At 39.6% G+C, this 19,811-nt stretch overlaps 2 protein-coding genes and 1 long non-coding RNA gene across 3 annotated transcripts; 1 reads left to right on the top strand and 2 right to left on the bottom strand.

The window, feature by feature from the left end:
• Positions 1-1,646: 1,646 nt before the first annotated feature.
• fbxw5 (F-box and WD repeat domain containing 5) lies at positions 1,647-8,210 on the bottom strand. Its single transcript, XM_037692726.1, has 9 exons — positions 8,024-8,210; positions 7,741-7,898; positions 6,707-6,890; positions 6,089-6,237; positions 5,659-5,988; positions 5,385-5,568; positions 5,153-5,300; positions 2,762-2,974; positions 1,647-2,267 (listed from the first exon to the last, which is right to left on the bottom strand). Exons 1-9 carry the CDS (start codon positions 8,208-8,210, stop codon positions 1,982-1,984), a joined length of 1,839 nt encoding a protein of 612 aa, XP_037548654.1. The 3' UTR covers positions 1,647-1,981.
• A 3,482-nt stretch (positions 8,211-11,692) lies between these two features.
• LOC119424360 lies at positions 11,693-12,237 on the top strand. Its single transcript, XR_005187503.1, has 3 exons — positions 11,693-11,737; positions 11,969-12,052; positions 12,136-12,237. It is a non-coding gene; the product is annotated as an uncharacterized LOC119424360 (long non-coding RNA).
• Positions 12,238-15,512: 3,275 nt separating this feature from the next.
• Positions 15,513-18,317, bottom strand: LOC119424469 (PR domain zinc finger protein 12-like). The gene is made up of 5 exons (XM_037691954.1): positions 18,098-18,317; positions 16,694-16,884; positions 16,461-16,616; positions 16,065-16,179; positions 15,513-15,994 (listed from the first exon to the last, which is right to left on the bottom strand). The coding sequence occupies exons 1-5, from the start codon at positions 18,315-18,317 to the stop codon at positions 15,513-15,515; spliced, it is 1,164 nt and encodes a 387-aa protein (XP_037547882.1).
• Positions 18,318-19,811: the final 1,494 nt, after the last annotated feature.

Raw genomic sequence — 19,811 nt, 5'->3', positions numbered from 1 at the left:
CGGTCTGTGTTGGATATCAACTATAAAAATATCTTTCTTGGAAAGTCTTAGTCATACAGTTTAAAAATATCCACTGAGGTTTGTGTTTACAATAAAGCACACAAGAACGGAAGAATCGCAAATCACACTTCGCTGAAACTGATCAGATATAAATAAATGATGTGGTTAGCTAAACATCTAAAAAAATCTTTCAGTTTCAGTGTTCAGTGACATGACTGGCAAAAGTACCGTCAGTGCTCCACTGTACTATTGCTTTAGACCCAAATATGACCCAAACAATTAACTTTATTTTCTTTCCAAAGTCAAAGAACTGTGTCAGAGACATCTGGCTTTGTGAGACATGCTTTTTATTTAAGGGGAGTTTTAAATAAAACATCAGACGGCAGGAAACATGATTGTAAAAAATATTGTAAAAGATGCAAAAAGAAGTTCCTGACTCGTTACACTCATTTTGAAATCTGCTCATTTTGTGGCAGTACCCATGAGACATTTCTGGAGTCTTATTTAGTAAAAACTTGACATAAAATCTAAAACAAAAGTTTTAAAATCAGTCACATCTCATCTAATGAGCCCACGTGGCAACGTCAGTAACTTTTAGGTCAAACCCCCGAGGTCTGTGCAGGGGAATCAGAAACTACTCAACAAAACCAGAACCCGCGTGAAAAATGTAGGTTTTATTTCTAACAAAGACGAGACTAGAGGAACTAAAAAATAATGTCCTGACAAGTAAAACGTCTGATTTCAGTGGAGTTTTATGAGTTGCTTTAATTAAAATATATGTTTAAAGGAAATACAGAAGAACAAAATAAAACAAAGGGAGATATTTGTGACTTAACATGTTTATAACGTTTCACCAAATATTTTCTTTATTTTTATTGCTCACACGTAAACCTTTAAGTGCATATTTTGGGACAACGCTGTAAAATGTTTTTAATCAAATCTGTGTTTCAAATAGCAAATACGCTGCAGGGTTTTACTGAAAATTAAGCTAAACAGTCAAATTGAACATCTTTGGTTTAAAAATGTAATTTGTGTCGCATTAAAAAATTATATCTTTAATAATAGGTCTTAGCCATTACAGTTTTATAAAATGTTCTCACGATGTCCATTTTGAACATTTTTAAAGAGAAAAGTGTCTCTGAACAAAAGATGGGGATGAAGTCAAAACACACCAAACATAAAGTAGATGTTTTTAAACTAAGCAAACCTTCTGTCGTGTGTGAGCAAAGTTCCTAAACTGGTGCCGATAATAACTAAAGAGGGTTGTTTTTTAAATAAATGCCACCAATATAGATCCAATAACGATTTGTACTCTTTTTAGGTCAACTTCTCCTCAAATCTTTTATATTAAACTGCTTTATGGTTCTATAAGTACTGGTAATACGATAATGGGTCATGTCTGATCCAACGTGAACAAAACCAAGAAAACTACATTAAACACAGCTTTGTCTTTGACCCTTTAGCTTTCTAACAGTTTTATAAAGCTCTGAAGACACACTTGAAGATTTTAGATTAGGGACATAAATCAGAGATTTACATGAAAAGGAAAATTAGATCAGTCACTGAACTTGACCTCAGATGAGAAGGACATACAACCACGATCAGAAGGTGCCATCCAGCAAACATTTAGAGTCCAATCTGCTCTGTCCATAAAAAAAGACATCCGTCTCCTAAAGTACCCTTGGACATCATTTAGCTCTATCTTTACATGTGATCATTTTGTGTAACTTTCTGTTCAGCATCAATAGGTCTGCTGTCATTTCTCCTCTTTGTTGGTGAAACTCCGCCCCCTTGTGTTTGAGTCGCCTCTGCCAGCTGAGGCGCCTGATCTTCACTTTAGGTCACAACACCGTGAGTGAGCTCAAAGCAAGAAAACACTAAACACACTGTTTTACATGTGGAGTGTCCGTATATCCATATCACAGAGGGGGGGAAAGGATCAAACTTTCCTCCTGCTTGAAGGTGTTCCCCAGCCTTTCACTCAGGGCTTTCCATTCACGCTGCCGGCTAACGTGGAGTTCTTGCTGCGCATCAGCCAGGAGGTCAGGAGGCTGCGGGGCCTCAGCTGACGGGTGGAGGCTTGTGCGAGGCGGACCATGCGCGGTGAACGCCACACCTTAATGGTGGAGTCGTCACTGGCGGACAGGAGCAGCTCCTGATCAGCGGGGCTGAACGCCACCGAGTTCACCACATCGTCGTGGGCCAGACGTGCCAGGCAGATGTTGTAGTGACGGTCCCAGATGTAGCCATGCTTGTCCTCTGCTCCACTACAGGAAGGAGATTAATGGGATAGATCATTGAAACTAAGGCAGGAACTACTGAATGTGACTACTGACTACACGGCAAACATTTAACAGAGAAAAGTAGAAAGCCATACGCATAAATAAGCAAACAAAACAAAAAAAAGAAATTCAGGTTTAGACAGTAAGGACTACTGAATCTGACCCTCCCAGCAGCAGGAACGATATCAATCTGCAGTTAGAAAACAGTCTTTTGTTCAATGCTAGGCGCCAAAACAAATCAATACATTTTCAAACACAAGCGGTTTTCCCTCATGAACACCTGAAAACATCTGCATATAACAGCCAGCTGCTTTTCTGCTTAAAAGCCCCTGAAAAGTTTCAAAATGCTCCTGATGATCAAAAACACCCACAAGACAAATGACATTTCTGTGGTTTGAGATTCAGTTTTTGATTAATGTGTGTTTCGAAAGTAGAAACTGTCCTGAAAATAAAAATTAAACTGATTGTTTGTAACTCACCTTGCAACAAAGTCTCTACTGACGTCGAGGAAGATGAAGAAGCACTCGTCGTTGGGGGTGAATGCCCGGTGAGCGCGCAGACTTCTCCTCTCCTCTCTTAAAGTCTTCAGGTCGATGACGTGCATGTCGATCTCCTCGGCGATGGGGGGCGGCGACATGGGGTCCGAGATCACACATCCTGCTGGCCAAGCGCGGCTGTTCACGTACAGATACCTGACCGAGGACAGCAGAGAAGCTGAGCGTTAAGCAGCAAATATACGGCTAGCTAATTTTTTTTTTAACTGTCAGGATGTGTTTATGACAATATGTTCTGTAAAGAAAACAATTCAGCTGAATCATGAGATGCAACGGTCAAAATATACTATGTTAATTTAATTAAACCTTTTGTGTCCAGTACAATTAAACTTTGCCGTAGGTGCAAAAAACTGCTATGAAACACAAAAAGGTGCGCTCAAGTCATTGTGTGTACAGTAGTCCCTCGCTACTTCGCGGTTCGACTTTCACGGACTCGCTCTTTCGTGGTTTTTGTCAAAGTAAGAGTGGACATGACACCCAATTGGCTAATTGATGGATGAGCCACACGAGCGGCATGGATTATTTAAAAATAAATTATTATAAATTATTTAGCTGCACCTTTGTGCAGCCCACAGGTGCAGGGAGAAGCTCCATTTGGAGCCTGTCATGATCTCTGCTCTCTGCCACACATACATTTCTCCTCCAGCTGAAGCAGCTTTGTGAAGGGTTAACCCTTTGCTGTCCAGCTGCACTTCTTACTTACAAATCAGTTACTTAGACTACAAGCATGTCTTAAAGACATAAAAACCTGGATGACCCTAAATTTTCTGCTTTTGAACACAGACAAGACTGAGGTTTTAGTGTTTGTACCTGAGCATGAATTTTTCAGTCTTTCGCCCTCCTTGGATTGCATTAATCTGTCCTCCAACTCTTATGTTAAAAATCTTGGTTATTTTCGATCAGGACATGTCTTTTATCTCCCACATTAAAAAGGTTACTAGAACCGCCTTCTTCCACCTGCGTAATATCACTAAAATTAGAAACATCTTATCTAAAAATGATGCAGAAAAACTGGTTCATGCATTTGTCACGTCTAGACTGGACTATTGCAATGGTTCGTTATCTGGGTGTCCAAATACTTCTTTAAAACGCCTTCAGTTGATCCAAAATGCTGCTGCCAGAGTCTTAACTGGAGTTAGTGGGAGAGATCATATCTCTCCAGTTTTAGCCTTTCTCCACAGTCCAGAACTGAATACAAAATCTTGCATCTAACCTACAAAACTCTCAACAATCTAACTCCATCTTATATTACAGATCTTATTGTTCTATATTTTCCTAACAGAGCACTTTGCTCTCAGACTGCAGGCTTATTCGTGGTTCCTAGAGTTTCCAAAAGCAGAATGGGAGGAAGATCTTTCAGTTATCAGGCTCCTCTCTTGTGGAACCAACTTCCAGTTTCTGTCCATGAGGCTGACACATTGTCCAGTTTTAAGACTGGACTTAAGACTTTCCTTTTTGATAAATCCTATAATTAGGGTCGACTTGTCATGCTATGTTAAGCTTAGACTACTAGAGGACAAACTGACCTAATTTCTTTAAATGAATTGTTAAACTTGAATAGTTTTCATTTGATACTATTTCTGTCTTAACATGTGATTCTTGACCTGTCATTGTGTATCTGTTCCTCTCAAACCAGCCGGTCGAAGCAGATGGTCACTTGTCCTGAGCCTGGTTCTGCTAAAGGTTTCTTCCTCATGAGGGAGTTTTTCCTTTCCACTGTCACCTTCGTGCTCGCTCAAGATGAGAGTTCTGTGATGGAGTTAAACTCAAAGCAGTCTGCTCCTCAGATAATGTTAAATTATTATTTTTTATTAATGTTTGTTTTTGTTAAACTTATTATTTTTATATATGAATGTTTCTGTTCAGTGCCTTGAGATGACTTCTGTTGTGACTTTGCGCTCTATAAATAAACTGAATTGAATTAAACTTAAAATTCAAAGTATGTCACATCGTAAAATCGTCATAATCACAAAATATAAAAGTGTTCAAAGTTATTTTTAATTATTTTAGAACTTCTATGTTCAGTTGTTAAAGTGTAATTGATCAAGAAGTACATTTCTGTGAAGGGTTAATCCTTTGCTGTCCTGCTGCGCTTCTCTTCTCTACAATTTAAATTTAAATACAGTCATATTTTAAATAAACAATCCATGAAGCATGGACTGTATCCTCCTTTATTTACACAGAAGGAGGGAGATTGGGAGTGAAACTTGAACTTCGACTACTCTATCCCTACTTCACGGTTTTTCACTTATCGCAGGGGGCGTGGTCCTTAAACCCCGTGATAAACAAGGGACTAATGTATTATGAAACAATTACCTGTGGTCAGGAGAAAGGCCCATACCAATAATATGGCCGTGGATATCGATAACATGGTCCAGTGAATCGAAAAACTCCTCGGAGCTCCTTTCTTCCCCAAGTACAGGACCAGAAGTGGTCATCTGCTCAGGTTTGATAAGCTTAATGCCTGGAAAACCAGAGAGAAGACCATGTTTCTGCCTGTTTAAATGACAAGCTTTGGTTTTGTTTTGAAGCATTTAGAATAATTTACCTATCTGGTGAGGGGAGCATGTAAGGCTGCCGGTGGTGAAGAGTAAGTAGGTTTTATCCTCTCCCTCCTCGGACTCCAACGGCTTGATAAGGTTGGAGTCTGGGGCCTTCGTGTAGGCTCTGCCCATCATCTGAGCCACCTGGGTCTCAATCTGCAGCTCCCTGGACCCGACATTGTTGCGACACTGGAAAGAAGAAAGTCGAGCACAAAAAGACGAAATGAAAAATGTGAAATAAAAATCAAACGCAGAAACAAAAAGTATTACGCAGCTTACATGAATAATGTGCTGCAGGCCTGAGATGGTGGGCTGAGAGAGGCGCCCACTCGAAAAGCTGTGACTCTCCATTTCCCTCTGATGCTTTTCCTTGTCCTCTTCCTCTTCTTCACTGTCAGACAATCTCAAGTCAAATAAAAGAGGCCGGTGCTGCTTTTGCTGCTCCCCTTTCTCCCTCCTCGCCTGAGACTGAGCCTCGTAGTCCAGCAGTAGGTCCGGGTTGTCATGACGACGACAGTGGGCCACCATCACCGTTCGAATGGTGCTGGCGCTGATGTTCTGGATCTTAAAAAGGCGCTTGACCACATTGACGTTCTCTGATTCGATATCCTGGAGTAAAAAAAGAAAAGGATGACAATTTTTTTTCATGTGCTGCTCTTTAAAGTGCTGAAACTTTTTAATAACGTCTTGCAGCAGAGCTCATTTTCACCTGGAAGGCTTTGTTGAGCCAGAGCACCGAACAGGACGTCATGTTGCCAATCCAATGCAGGTTCCCAGAGATCAGGTGAGACTCGTTCAGCCAGCAGCCGAACACATCATACGGTTTGTTTCTAACCCGCGACAACAGTGTGTAATTTTCTGTGTCAGAGAATTCAAAGGATGGGCATAAAAAGTTACAATGAATAAAAGCTGCAATTTCTTATTTGTTGCAAACCTTTTAACCAAATCCTCTATTTTTCTGTTAGTTCCTTGTGTATAAGGTGTGCCATGAAAAGGCACAAAGCACTTGGCATTTTAGTGTTTTTTGTGAGCAAATTTAGCAATTTCCTGCCACTAAGTCTGCATGCTGAATATTTGTTAAAAGGAAAACATCAAACTATTAATTTAAATGATCAGTCTGTAATATAGTCATTTTGATTGTAGGTACAGTTTCTTTATATTCAGCTATGTTAATCTTTTTTCAGCACCTAATTTATTCATATTGTCTAATTTCTAAAGAAATTCACACAAAATGACATTAGAGTCTAAGAGAAAAGATTATTTTAAAAACTAAAATGTATCTCCAAAGTAAATCTTCAGGAAATTACTAATTTTCCTTCGCTCTCACCCATGCTAATGACAGCGATTTCCCCTGACGATGAGTGATGTGGGCCCAGGTAGACACCGGACACGAGCAGCAGGCTATCGTCAGGGTTGAATTGGGAGAACTGGGTGTAGCCCCAGTTTAATGGACGCATGCTGGAGCTGTGAACCAGTGAAATGTTTCCATCTGGTCGCTCTGTGTCCCATAGCTGCACCAAAGGAGAATAAATAGATGAGGAGGAGGAGATAAGGAGAATTACAACAGCTGGAAGAAAGCAAATTGATGGGGAACAACACAATTAAATACTGCTTAGTAAAATGTGTCAAAAAGCATCAAATATACCGTTCTAATGATGGAAACTTTTGTAGAATATCAACAATTGTCTCATGTTTCTTGTAAACTATGTTAACATTTATAACAATGTCTCTAGAAACACAAAATCTGACAAGGGAAAGTTCAAAACTACCCTGATTTTGTTACAAAACCATCATGGGATGTAAATATTTATTTATGTTCAACACAAATGTTGCTCAACACGCCATGTCTAGAAGAACACTGTAAAGTTGGTCATCATTATTGAAAAAAAAATTTTTTTTCGATTCTTCCCAAACTTTGCAGCTTCATTCACTAAATTAAAGTTGCAAAATCTTTTGAAGTGTTCAAACGTCAATTTTAAGCCTTTTAACAAAGAGTTTGTTCAACCATTCAAATATTTCTATCCATTCATGACTCCTATTGTTATTTCTTTTTAAAAATCAATGCTAAAAAAGTTGAAAGTTATCGTTTCAAAGCAAATCTGATTTATGTGGATCTTCTGAAGACCCCCAACTAGGGAGTTTTACATCCCACAGTAGGATTCTCCTGAGCCCAGCTTTAGAACCCATCGGTCTACATTATAGCATTTTCTGCAGAAGCAACTTGAGAAAGACTGCATTCAATCTATCCTTATCATTAATATTATTAATATTATTATTTAGAAATGTCTTGCTTTTACTATGAAATATGACTTTTCTCAAAAGGAAATCAAGACAAGGGATAAAAGTAAGTTTGAATATTACCTTAACTGTGCAGTCTTTGGAGCAGGAAGAGAAGCGGTGGCCCCTGTGAGAGAAGGCCAGGTGGAGAACTTGATCGGTGTGCTCTCTCAGCGTCTGAACCTCCACGCAGGGGATACAGTCAAACAGACGTTTGAACTCCCTGTACCATGACACCGCCGCTGTACACAGGCAGAGTCGGAGTTTATCAAACAAAGAACGGTTTTGATAAAACTATCAGTAACACATGCCAATAAATATCTCTGCAAAAGGCATGTTTATATATATTATATATATATATATTTACAAGGATGTCGAGGTACAGAGCGTGGTATGCGGTAGAAGCTGTAGAACAGATCCCTCCACAGGATCTCATCTCTGGAGACAGCCTGCCACTGTCTGCAGGTCAGACCCGCTTTCAGCACAGCATCATGGGGCAGATGCAGGAAGATCTCTAAAACCAAGCTGTCAGGCAGAGCTGGACCAGACTCCATCCTAACATCCTGAGGAACACACCACAGTAATATATATATATATATATATATATATATATATATATATATATATATACACATCAGCCAGAGAATTACACTGCAGAATGTACAACAATGATTTTCATCTCAATGTTTTCTTGTATTCCCTTTTACACAGCCCATAACAATAACCTCATCGATTAAAAACATAATTACTAATAGTGTTAAAAGTTTTATCTTGATGGTATTAACGTATGGAGGTGTCCTGTTTTTTCAGAAGAAATCATTGGACTAAACTAGAATTATTCTGATGCATGAAAAACATACAACTAAACCAGAATATACAACAATAGATTATAACCTAAATGTAATATAATACTAGTACCTATAGTTTTTCAACTTTAGTGTCCTTAACAATAAAACTAATGTCATTAGAATATTGTAAAGGAAACTTTATGTATGAAAATGCTCAGTCTAGTACTTTAACATAGTATATATTTTTTAATCCAACCACAGCACAGAGTAACAAATAAACAAGATCCTCATGTTAAAACAAATATTCATATTTTATCTTACTTTAGCCAAGAGAACATGGCAGCAAAGAAAATATTAAAAATAGCTAATGATACATTTTACAATAATGCAAATGATGTGATGTTTTAGCCATTTATAAGTACATTAAGGGTCATTTTATACTTACTTATTCAGATGGTGAATTACATCAAATCAGCATTCAGATTACAAAAAAGATTTAACTATAATCATCCTGGATCACACTCAAGGTCACAATACAGCAAACTTAATCCAGTCTAAACATTTAAAAAACTAGGTCCCACCTGTTGCAATACACATGTGATTGTGAGTTTTATTTACTTTGACAACTATAAATTCAGAACAATAAAATGCATTTTATGATCAGTACATCTAAAGGATAAATATCTATTTTATGTACCTTAACATGCTGTTGTCTTTGTGGAAGCTTCAGTGTTTTAACGTTTAGGTTACACGAACTGAGAAGATAAGATCACATTTTATTTGCACATCTTAATATATGTTTGTAACTGTTGTAAATATTGATTATTTGATTACTACAATTGTAAAAGACACGCTAAATGGAGCCTGATAGCTGAATGAATCACTAACAGTGCATGTCTATTAAAGAGTTTCCCTTGTAAAACATTAAAACTAATTTATATATAAATGTGTAAGAGCATAACTAACTTCTGACCCTAATTGGTTTTCTGTTTTGCTTGTAAAATGACCTCATCATGTACCTTTTGGTAACTCGATGAACGTACAAAATATTAGTTCCTGTTAGCACTTTATGCTAACCGTTAGCCTCCCTGCGGACAAACTAAACTTTAAATAATAGCCAGAGGGATAATTAGGTTTATACGGTTGTCAGAAATAACATTTGATTTTACAGATAAAATTAAACAGATCAAGATAGCTTAAACTGCTAGCTGTGTTAGCTAGCAGTTTAGTATATTCTCAACTTTTAGCAGACGACATTTAAAATTGACAAATCGTAACGTAAAATAACTACAACTGGTGTTGCACAAGTTGACACTTTGACATCATATTAAAAAAACAGTTGAGAAAAACTGTGACCCACCTGCTGGATTACAGTCTGATGAGGAGAAACATCTAACCGGCTGTTAGCTAAAAGCTAGCCTTGGAAAAATGTCAACAATCCACTACGAACCGCGAGACTCGATCAACAAATGACAGAATCATCGCTGAAAATAGGCCAAGATAATCGAAATGGCGTCACCGTGTCTTCTGCTGCTGCTTCTTCTTTTATTTTTTTGTTTTTACGGCAACATATGTTTAGGGGAAAAGTTAAGTATACAACATAGAGACTGGTTGCAACAACAGATTTTATGTGGACAAATACATTAAAAGAAAAAAAACTTAATTCATTGAAAACACGCTACTGAACAATCAATTAACCAATCTTTATCATAAGTAGTTTGCATTTTATGTTAGGTGAATCTTTATTACAATCATTGAAAATGTGAGATGACAAAGACAAATAAATAAATGTATTCAACATTTCACAGTGATATTTCATTTATCTCTCATGCCCTTGTATGAGGTTCCATTAATGCCAAAAATATGTTTGTGTCTATGTAAAGTGTGTATGTAGCGTGCTGTGTATATGTAAGGTGATGTGTTAAGTGATATGTTAAGCACACATGTTAAGTAACATATCACTTAACATATCACCTTACATACACACTTTACATCCATCCATCCATTATCTTTACCCGCTTATTCCATTTTGGGTCACGGGGGTCGCTGGTGCCCATGTCCAGCAATCTCTGTGCGAGGGGCGGGGTACACCCTGGACAGGTCGCAAGTCCATCACAGGGCCACATAGAGACAAACAACCATTCACTCTCTCACTCACACCTAGGGACATTTTAGAGTTACCAATCAGCCTAACATGCATGTTTTTGGTCTGTGGGAGGAAACGGGAGTACCCGGAGAAAACCCACGCATGTACAGAGAGAACATGCAAACTCCACCCAGAAGGCCCCTGGACCGGGGTTTGAACCAAGGACCTGCTCGCTGAGAGGCAGCAGCTCTACCAGTTGCGCCACCGTGCTGCCCACACACTTTACATAGACACATAAACATATTTTTAGCATAGATTTATTAGTATTCTAATTATGCTTTATAATGTGTTTAAAAATTTAGTTAGTGGTGGTGCAGAGCTTAGAGAAGGTGGGCCTGTGATCAGAAGATCACTGTTTCAACTCCCGGTACCGACAACATCAAAATGTGGGTGGGATTGGTGAAGCACCCACACCTGTCTCCACCCCACTCTGAGCCCTTGAGCAAGGCCCTTAACCCCCACCATCTACCCCCACCTGGGCACCCTAGATAGCAGCTCCCTGCTCCACACAGAGGGCTGTAGTAGCTCAGTGGTCTGTGATTGTGTCAGGAAGGGCATCAGGCGTAAAAATAAGTGCCAAGTCTTTGTGCGACTTAGTTCACTGTGGTGACCCTAGACGAAGGGGGCAGCCGAAAGAAGAAGAAAAAAGTGTTATAAATTTGATGTATAAAACAGCCCTATCATTGTAAATGTGTGCAAACTTACAATTCCTTAATAAAACCCACCAAAAAGTAAACAGACAACAGATCATGGCTGCATTTTTTTTTTGTTCTTGTTTGTTCTAAACATACAACATATTTTAAAACACATATTTATATAAAAATATCATGCAGTGCCACACGGCATAATTTTCATATTTGTGTTTAGGGTCATAAATCTCATAGCATACACACCCTCCCCAAACGAAACATGTTCCCACAGCTATGGTAACTCTATACTCTTTGTGCATGCAGGTATCAGCTCTGTTTACATCAGTGAGCTGCACCCCGAGGATCACAAAATCCCTTAGTGACTGAAAAACTTGCTGTGTCACCGTCTTCTCGTGTCACAAATGACCACAAAGCAGATAGACGGCAAATCTGCACTTTAAGGCTAACAATAAGGGGACATTTACACTGAGGAGGCATGCTGTGACTGATAATCTCTGGTAAGCTCTAAAGATTTGTGCGTTACTTTTACTATTTCATGAAAACAGGGTGAACATTAACCTTTATTAAACAAGCTGTCACTGTTAGTGTTTCTATGATAACACATCATGGGTTAGTGTCTAAAACAGTGTGTTGAACCTGATAGGGTTGGTGTCTTGTTACCTGCGTTGAGATGGTCTCATTGTCCCTGTTCTAGTTGATACAGCTAACAGGTTATTGTCTTCCTGCAGGACTGCGCAGTGCAGTCAACTGGGTGATTTCTTGCTGTGGCTCCTCTGAGAAGGGCAGGATGCCTTTAGGAAACCAATGTAAAGGTGCTCCATGTGTAAACGTCCACCTTTTAAGACTTTTCAGGACCCTGCAGAGTTTTTATGAATGAGTTGTTCTGTTTGTGCAGGACAAAAAGTGTGGACGGTGTCCAGAGATGCAACGCCATCCAGTCAGAATCATGCATAATGGTTCAGATGAACAGAAGATTTCTTCACCTGCAGCAAGTTAACCCCAGCTTTACCTAAAGTCTGCTTGTTACAATGACGACCTGTCTGAAAACTTCTTGTGGGGAAGTTGGACAGTGTCTGACATCTGGCAAGTGCTTTACTAATTCTACTGTAAGCATAATTCACTTAAATGGTAACAATAAAATATTATAATCCAGCATAATAACCCAGTAAACTGATTAAAATGTGTCTGATCACTTTGTTGTCTTCATGAAATATTCTACTAAACATTTTCTGTTCATTCGTTATTTCATGCGTTTTGGTGCCATCGTGTGGAGAAAATAAAAACTGCAGGAGAAAATCACCCAAATCAATTAATGAAACTTTCAGTTAAATGTGGCTGAAATACAAGATGTTAAACTAGATAAGTTAATGAAAAGCTACTACATTTTAATTTCTCATCATGGTGGCCACAAAATAATTATGTTTTCTTTAAATGAGCACAAAGAAGTGGGACTTTTTTCATATTTGGACAACAAAAAAGATAAGATAAGATAAGATAAGATAAGATAGAACTTTATTTATCCCAGGAAATTTAAAATAAGGGAAACGCTGGCATTCATTGATTTTAAAGATGCTTGTCATAAAATAAAAGCTTTACAAAAAAATGAAGACATTGGTGATTCTTAAACCAGATCTCTGTAAACATATACCACTAAAATGTTGAAAATAAGTGAAAGGGTTTTCTTTTTGAATTCATTTTAGGAGACTCTGATTTAAATTCAGGGTGTTTATATAATAGGTTTCCTTTCAAAATAAATGGTAAATGGACTGTACTTATGTAGCGCCTTTCTATCTTGTCAAGATACTCAAAGCTCTTTACACAACAATCTGTGCCTCATTTACCCGTTCATACAGCACTCTACTAGATCTCTACAAAGCTATTTGAACAAATCATTCTAAAGAGACTAATCAGAGCTTTATCACATTCATACACCGATGGGACACACATCAGAGGCAATGAGGGGTTCAGTGTCCTGCCCAGGGACACTTTGGCATGTGACTGCTGTTGGATTTGAACCCCCAACTTTTGCATTGGAGGACGACTGCTCTAACCACTCAGCCACAGCCGCCCCACAAAATAAAGCAAAACTCCTTATTTTCTGTTAGAGGGGGGAGATTTGCATACACAGTAATACAGTGTTTCAAAACATTTCTCAAAAAGCATCACTCTATATCATGAAGGAAGGTTTTTTAATTATTTCATTTGAGAGAATCCGGCAATATAATTCAGTGGACTCTCTACAATCTTAAATATATTATTTTACTTTTTTCTATAGTTACTTTTTTCCATGAAATTACTCCCATTGTTTTTATTGTTAAGCACTTTGGTAACAGCTGCTGTTTTAAATGTGCTTTATAAATAAAGTTGACTTGACTTAACTGGAATGAGTCTGAATGCATCACTTATTGAACACAATCTTCACTTTTAGCTCAGTGTGTGCAAATATAAAAATATTCTGTACACTTTTTTTATAGCATCTCAATGAAATTGGACTTCTTTCCAGCTTCTGACTCGCAGAATCATGATGACACAAACCTGAGGCCCCAAATGTTTTTTAGTTGCCTGTCAGGCCAAATAAACCATTGCACCAATGACAAATATCATAAGAGCATTTGTTTGTCCAGTTATTATTACACTTTCAACTCTTTTTTTGTATCAGTGATGACAAAAAATAAAGGATCATTTTTAACTTTTAAGTTTTTTTTATAGAAATCATCTCAAAACTCTAAAACTTTCTGTTTAATGTTGGTCCTAACTTTGGCAATCACCCTAAAAGACAGACAGACAAACTGAAACCGAACCATTTATTTGACTTTATCAGTTTTATAACTTAATTTACATCTCCTCTCTGGTTTGATATACATCACTATTTTAGATTACCTTTAGAATAAATATATTGTGATAAAGTTGCATGAATAAACTTGTAATTATTCTACAATACGTCAGGTTTATCACATCGCCAGCAATAACACATCTTCAATTCTTCACATATTTTTCTAACTCTATAATAAAGCATTAAAGAAAAAAAATATTTTATTGACTTTGGTTATAATTTTTGAATGAATATCTCACAAAGCAGTAGTCCAAATGGCAATTTGTGTATCATGAAATGGAAAATGAGATTTATCGAGAGGGCTTTTGATTTGTCCTCATAAAGTAACACAAATGTCGTAGGGTTCCCAAAGAAGGGGTCAAAACCCCAGCATGGGTCACAAAACACCATGAGGGTCCTGAGATGATCTGCAGAAATAAAGCAAAATTAGAATATATTTTCTTTTGACATATTTCAACTAAAATTTCTTCAAAAGTAAAAAAAAATAAATAAATAAAAATTGTAAATTTCTAAAGTGTGTTTCTAAAGCTAAAAAGTTTGGAAATTCTTATAACATTTAGAAATGAGGCCTCAATGCCTTCAGCCTTATAGCTCAGACTGGAGGCCTTGCAGATAAACTGAAGGTTTGCTCTAACAATCATACAATTAGTTTTATTCTTCTGCATCTCATCCCTGGGATTTTCTGATCAATGTTTTAATTCATAAAAATCAACAAGCTTGTTTTTCCTATCAATTCTGCAGAGATATAACTGCAGCAGTCTAAAAATGCTGCTATAAAATTATTCACATCCGATTGTGGAAGTTAGGCCTAATGTGCTTGTTAAATTGTGTTTTTGATCGTAAGCTGTTATTTTAGTCATATATAAACATCAAGTTGTTTTCTACACATTTAAAGAAATATAATTTATTTCAAAACGCCCTCTGCTCCATCATCTCTGCTAAGGCCTTTATTCCCTCACTGGAGAAGCTGTGCTGTAAATCATTACTGTGAGCTGACTTCATCATGTTGTAATCTCATATCATTTATTTAGAACAGAAGAAATGTATTTACAATCACATGTACGAAACATTTTTTACAGTTACACAAATATCCGAAGTATCCAGTCTGTACAAGTTTAAAGTGACATTTGGATGCAGCTGAAATGTGTCCTCTTATCTTAATAACTCTGCTGAGAATGTTTCCACCTGAACTGAAATAAACATTATTCAAAATGTTCTTTTAAACAACAGATAAACAATCAGGTGACCCCATACAAACACTGATAATGCTGCCATTTTAACTAGAAAAAAAATCAACAAGCATTAAAAAATAAGAACTTAAAAATCTCCTCGTCTTCTTTATTTCTTTATTTATATTTATTTATTTACATGCCTGAAACGTGGAGACTTTTTACTTCGCTCTACATCTAAAGTGCAACCAGCCCTCTTTCTGTTTGCCATCATAGCACCATGGTGGGGATGTGGCGCACCAGGGGCATTTGGTGCGGGATGGGGGCCATCTGCGGGGGAGGAGGAGGTGGGGACACCTGAGGGGGCCCGTCGGCGCTGGTGGCCGCCGGCTTGTGCCGCGCGCTCTTCTGGTGCGCCCTGAGGCCCGCCAGCTGCGAGTACGCGCTCTGGCACACGTGGCACTTGTAGGGCCGCTCTCCCGTGTGCAGGCGCACGTGGTTGCGCAGCGTGGACGACTGGCTGAAGCGGCGGTTGCAGAAGCGGCACACGAAGGGCTTGTCCAGCGTGTGGATGCGCATGTGGGAGCGCAGGTTGCTGCGGGAGTTGAAGCCGCGGTGGCAGATGACGCAGCGCATCCGGCCTGCGGTGGAGGCGACGGCGCAGGAGGAGGAGGAGGAGGTGGAGGAGGAAGAAGAGGAGGAGGAGGAGGACGGGGAGCACGAGGAAGGTCCGTCACAAGAGTGGGTCTCATCTGGAAGAAGAAACATAGTGAGCAAGAACTTCTCTTAGCTGAGGTTCGTTTTTGTTTCGGTTTTACGCACCACTTCTGCTTTTCTTCAGGTGTTCCTCGTCTATTCCAGGAACTCCAGGGATCCCCAGGAACGTGTTGTGGGTGTTTCCATACCAGACAAGGAGCTCCTGGTCTGGTGGGATGGTCTGAGGTAAAGAAAAGAAAAGTTTCTGATGATTTCAGTTTATCAGCTTTGGTTTAAAAAAAACCAAACAAACAAACAAAAACATTTTGTCCCCTGGCCCCATGAAGATGCTCATTAAACATATCAATTTTCACAAACATCTTCACTCCACACTCTCATCTAAACCAGATGTTGGATTGACCAAATACATCATTAACCTGCAGAACAAGAATTATAAAAGTGAGACATTAATGGCCCCCTTTAGCACAGATCTGCTCTGCTGACTATGCAAAAGATCCTCACCTCCACAGCTTTGTAGAAGATGCTGCTGCCGATCTGCACCACCTCCAGGTTCTGCTCCTGCTCGTTCCGGGCGCACTTGATGTAGGTCATCCAGCTGCGGTGGTCCTCCTGACTGGCATCGATGAAGTACCTCACCGTGCCGTCTTCATTAAACACCTAACACAACAAAGAGTTTCAAAAAAACGTTTCCAAAACCCGAAACTCATCCCATCCCCATTGGACTCTGCGCTCACCTCCCACATCAGGTTGTTGTTCTTGAACAGGTCCACGTGCTCAGGGGACAGGAGTCTACCCGTGAAGGGGCCCATCTCGGTCCCTGCCTTGATCCAGGTCTTGGTGAAGATGCCCAGACCTTCTCCGGGGATGGAGCTCTGCGCGATGATCACTTCGCTGGGCAGCACCAGACTGGAGAGCTTCTGCACCTCTGAAAGGAGCAAAACTTCAGATTTGTATTCACAAAACATAATTTAGAAGCTTAAATGAGGCGAGGAAAAAAACATAAAGCAGCAAATGAACTGGACCTTATTTTATCTTATCCACCATTTAATTCGATTATCTGGCTGAATTCATAGTTTTTGTTGCGTAAAAGAAAACACTCCCCACTGGCAGCAAAATAAAAGAGAAAAAAGGTGCCTCTTTAATGTCAAAATCAAAGAATCTTTTTAAAAAGAATCAGACTGCAAAAAGTCCGGGGTTAAATGGTCCTCTATTGCTCAGGGTCCAGCGATTTGTCATGCTTCAGATGTGATATTCATTAAAGTTTACTGGAAAAAAAAGGGGAGCGGCTAATTCCAAATTCATTATCCTTTTAAGAACTTTGTAGCAATAAATTTGCGCTGAATGCGACCAGGACTTGTTTAAAAGCCTGGGGAATTTGTGCGACAATAAAAAATGGAAAGGCGATTAGATGGTTGACATGCAATGAATAGCATTAGATTTAGCCTTCACGGCGCATTATGCGAGGAACAGCAAATCTTTTAAGGAGGAGACAGAGAGAAAGAGAAAAGCTCCGGAGCTCCATAGCTGCCAAGAAGTGGGGGGGAAGGAGAGAGAGAGACTCTCCGGAGATTGATGAATGCGGGATAAAAAGCAGAGGACATCTCAAAGAAAAGGGGGAACTTTTCTCTTTTTTAAGTGGAAACTTTCCCAGGTCAAGCACAAAGTTAACCAAATGAATTTAACGCTCCGCGGCTTTCAGTTGCACCTAACAAGCCTCCAAAACTCAAGGTCTCAGAGCCCTGTGGAAAGGGTTAATGCGCTAAATGGGACGAAATAAAAGCAGCAAAAAAAGAATGTGGGAAAAAGTGCGTTGAATTTGGTGAAAAAACGCTTGGAATAAAAGATGCCCAAGAAGGTCAGTGAGCTTTATTTTTTTTATTCAAATCATATAAGATGTTGGGAAAATGTTTACAGTGGTGGGATAATTTTGTAACCCCAGATTTGTGTTGATTTATACAATTTATTGTGTGAGGTCTGCAGAAAAATATCAAGTTTGTCAAATTAAAGCGCTCTGTCAATATAACCAAATGCGCTTTTACGCACGACTCACTTTGCTTGAAAGTAAAGAAAACTCACAAGTGCGCCATTAAAGTTAAATAGGAGTGTCTCAGAATAGAGCAGCAGCTCAGACAACATACCTCCAGTGAAGGACTGGGCCAGCACTTCGGCCGTGAAGGCGGTTTTGGTGCAGCTGCTGCTCTGGCGCTCCTCCGCCAGGTGTTCGCCCAGCACGTTCCTCCACCTGCCGTACAGGAAGCTGTGCAGGATGTCCGAGGTGATCACGTCCGACAGAGAGCGGCCGGGACACTTAAATCCAGACTTGAGAGCTAGGGCGTCTGCGGGCAGCACGGAGCCCATGTTTGCATGCGAGAGAGAGAGAGGAAACTGCGCGCGGAGACTGTTCCAAACCGGTGCGCGCAGGAGAAACTAACCCTGCCCGACCGCGAGGGTCTCCTTATATACGTGGCTACTGTGACCCCCTGTCTAATTACTTATTAATGGCACACCCCTCACCGCGTGGACCTGCCTGCTGCACCCGCAGGGGGTGGAGTGTGCGTGCGTTTATTATTATTTCAGCCATTATCCGCAAATTAAATTAACATTTATTTGCGCGCAAAGCTGAATAAACTAAAAAGAGCTAGAAAGAACATAATTTTGGCTCGTGTGAAGAGGAATCTAAACATCTGCAACAAGGGTTAAAAAAAAAACATTCTGTCAGTTTAGGTGAAAAGTTGCGTTTCTCTGCGCGTAAAAGTGGGTCTGGCAGTTTTTCGCTGGTTTTCTTCTCCAACATTTTGTGTTCATACTTTAATAACATTAATATTTGTTTGTAAGGAGTTATAGCGCGGGAATAACAAGAATGGAAACAAGCTTTTTCTTTCCCAGCATTGTTCCCATGCAGGAGGAAAAAAAAAACTGCTTTGACGTGGTGCACTTTTTCAAGCCCTTGTTGAGGTATAAGCGGTTTAATATTCATGGATGTTCTGAGCCCCCTCTTGGTATTGTGGCGACGTTCAGATGAGTATATACACCCCCCCCCCCCCCAGTTTTTTTCTTCCCGTTTTTCCAAGGCTTGATGGACTGGGGGGCTAAATGGGCAGTTTTCCTTCTTCTTCCAGCAGAGAGGACATCTTTATTCCATCCCCGGCTCACAGGTTTCCCATTCAGCTCCCCTCCAAGTAATGTCAGGCCCCTGAAAAGTGCTGCAAATCAATCTTTCATGGTGTTTTGAGGGCAATTTGACATCCATGCACTCCTCTTTTCACTCCAACTACTACAAGGGGATTGTCCGAAGGGGGAAAAAACGTCAAGTTGTGCTCTGTCTCTCTCTGTGTCTGCAGGAATATGAACTGTGGCAAAGTAAAAGAAGATATGGTAAGTAAATACAATGGTGGGGAGTTTTTTCTTTTTCTTTTGGAGAAGCAGAGATAGAGAAAAGCCAAGGTGAGTGACAGGGCACGAAAACAGATTACTGTGAAAACAGCTGCTTTTTATGAGAGGGCCCCTCCTACATTTGTCTCCTTTTTCCCAGATGAAATTTCTCTGCTCCTTTCAAAGGGATTCTTTCTCATCTAGATTGATTTACATTTATGGCATTCAGCGCACAAATCCCGAGGTAAATGGCGACTGGCTGTGGGGGGACTGGGGAAGGAGGGCCCCCGCTTCTTTATTAAAGAGGAATTAAATGAATTGAATTGGGGTAACGCATGGATTTGATTTGCTCATTTATGCATTAACCTGTGCCATTATTTTGGTGCTGGTTAGGCCTCGGGGACCTTGTCAGCAATGGCACATCATCCCGCTTAGCCGCTCCATTGTAGGGCAATTTAAGCCATCATTGTGTTCCATTTA

The sequence above is a fragment of the Nematolebias whitei genome, chromosome 18 (assembly GCF_014905685.2).
Source record: "Nematolebias whitei isolate Nwh7 chromosome 18, NemWhi1, whole genome shotgun sequence".
NCBI classification, from domain to species: domain Eukaryota; kingdom Metazoa; phylum Chordata; class Actinopteri; order Cyprinodontiformes; family Rivulidae; genus Nematolebias; species Nematolebias whitei.
This window is presented reverse-complemented; position numbering and strand designations above follow the sequence as displayed.

Excerpts from the sequence above, each read along its gene's own strand:
- LOC119424469 (XM_037691954.1), bottom strand. The coding sequence starts at position 18,317 with ATGGGCTCCGTGCTGCCCGCAGACGCCCTAGCTCTCAAGTCTGGATTT. Across the intron at positions 16,617-16,693 it reads ACAACAACCTGATGTGGGAG|GTGTTTAATGAAGACGGCAC; the intron begins GTGAGCGCAGAG and ends TTGTTGTGTTAG. Across the intron at positions 16,180-16,460 it reads TCTTCTACAAAGCTGTGGAG|ACCATCCCACCAGACCAGGA; the intron begins GTGAGGATCTTT and ends TCTTTACCTCAG.
- fbxw5 (XM_037692726.1), bottom strand. The coding sequence starts at position 8,210 with ATGGAGTCTGGTCCAGCTCTGCCTGACAGCTTGGTTTTAGAGATCTTC. Across the intron at positions 5,569-5,658 it reads GCCTGCAGCACATTATTCAT|TGTCGCAACAATGTCGGGTC; the intron begins GTAAGCTGCGTA and ends TCTTCTTTCCAG. Across the intron at positions 2,975-5,152 it reads GGCCTTTCTCCTGACCACAG|GTATCTGTACGTGAACAGCC; the intron begins GTAATTGTTTCA and ends GTCCTCGGTCAG.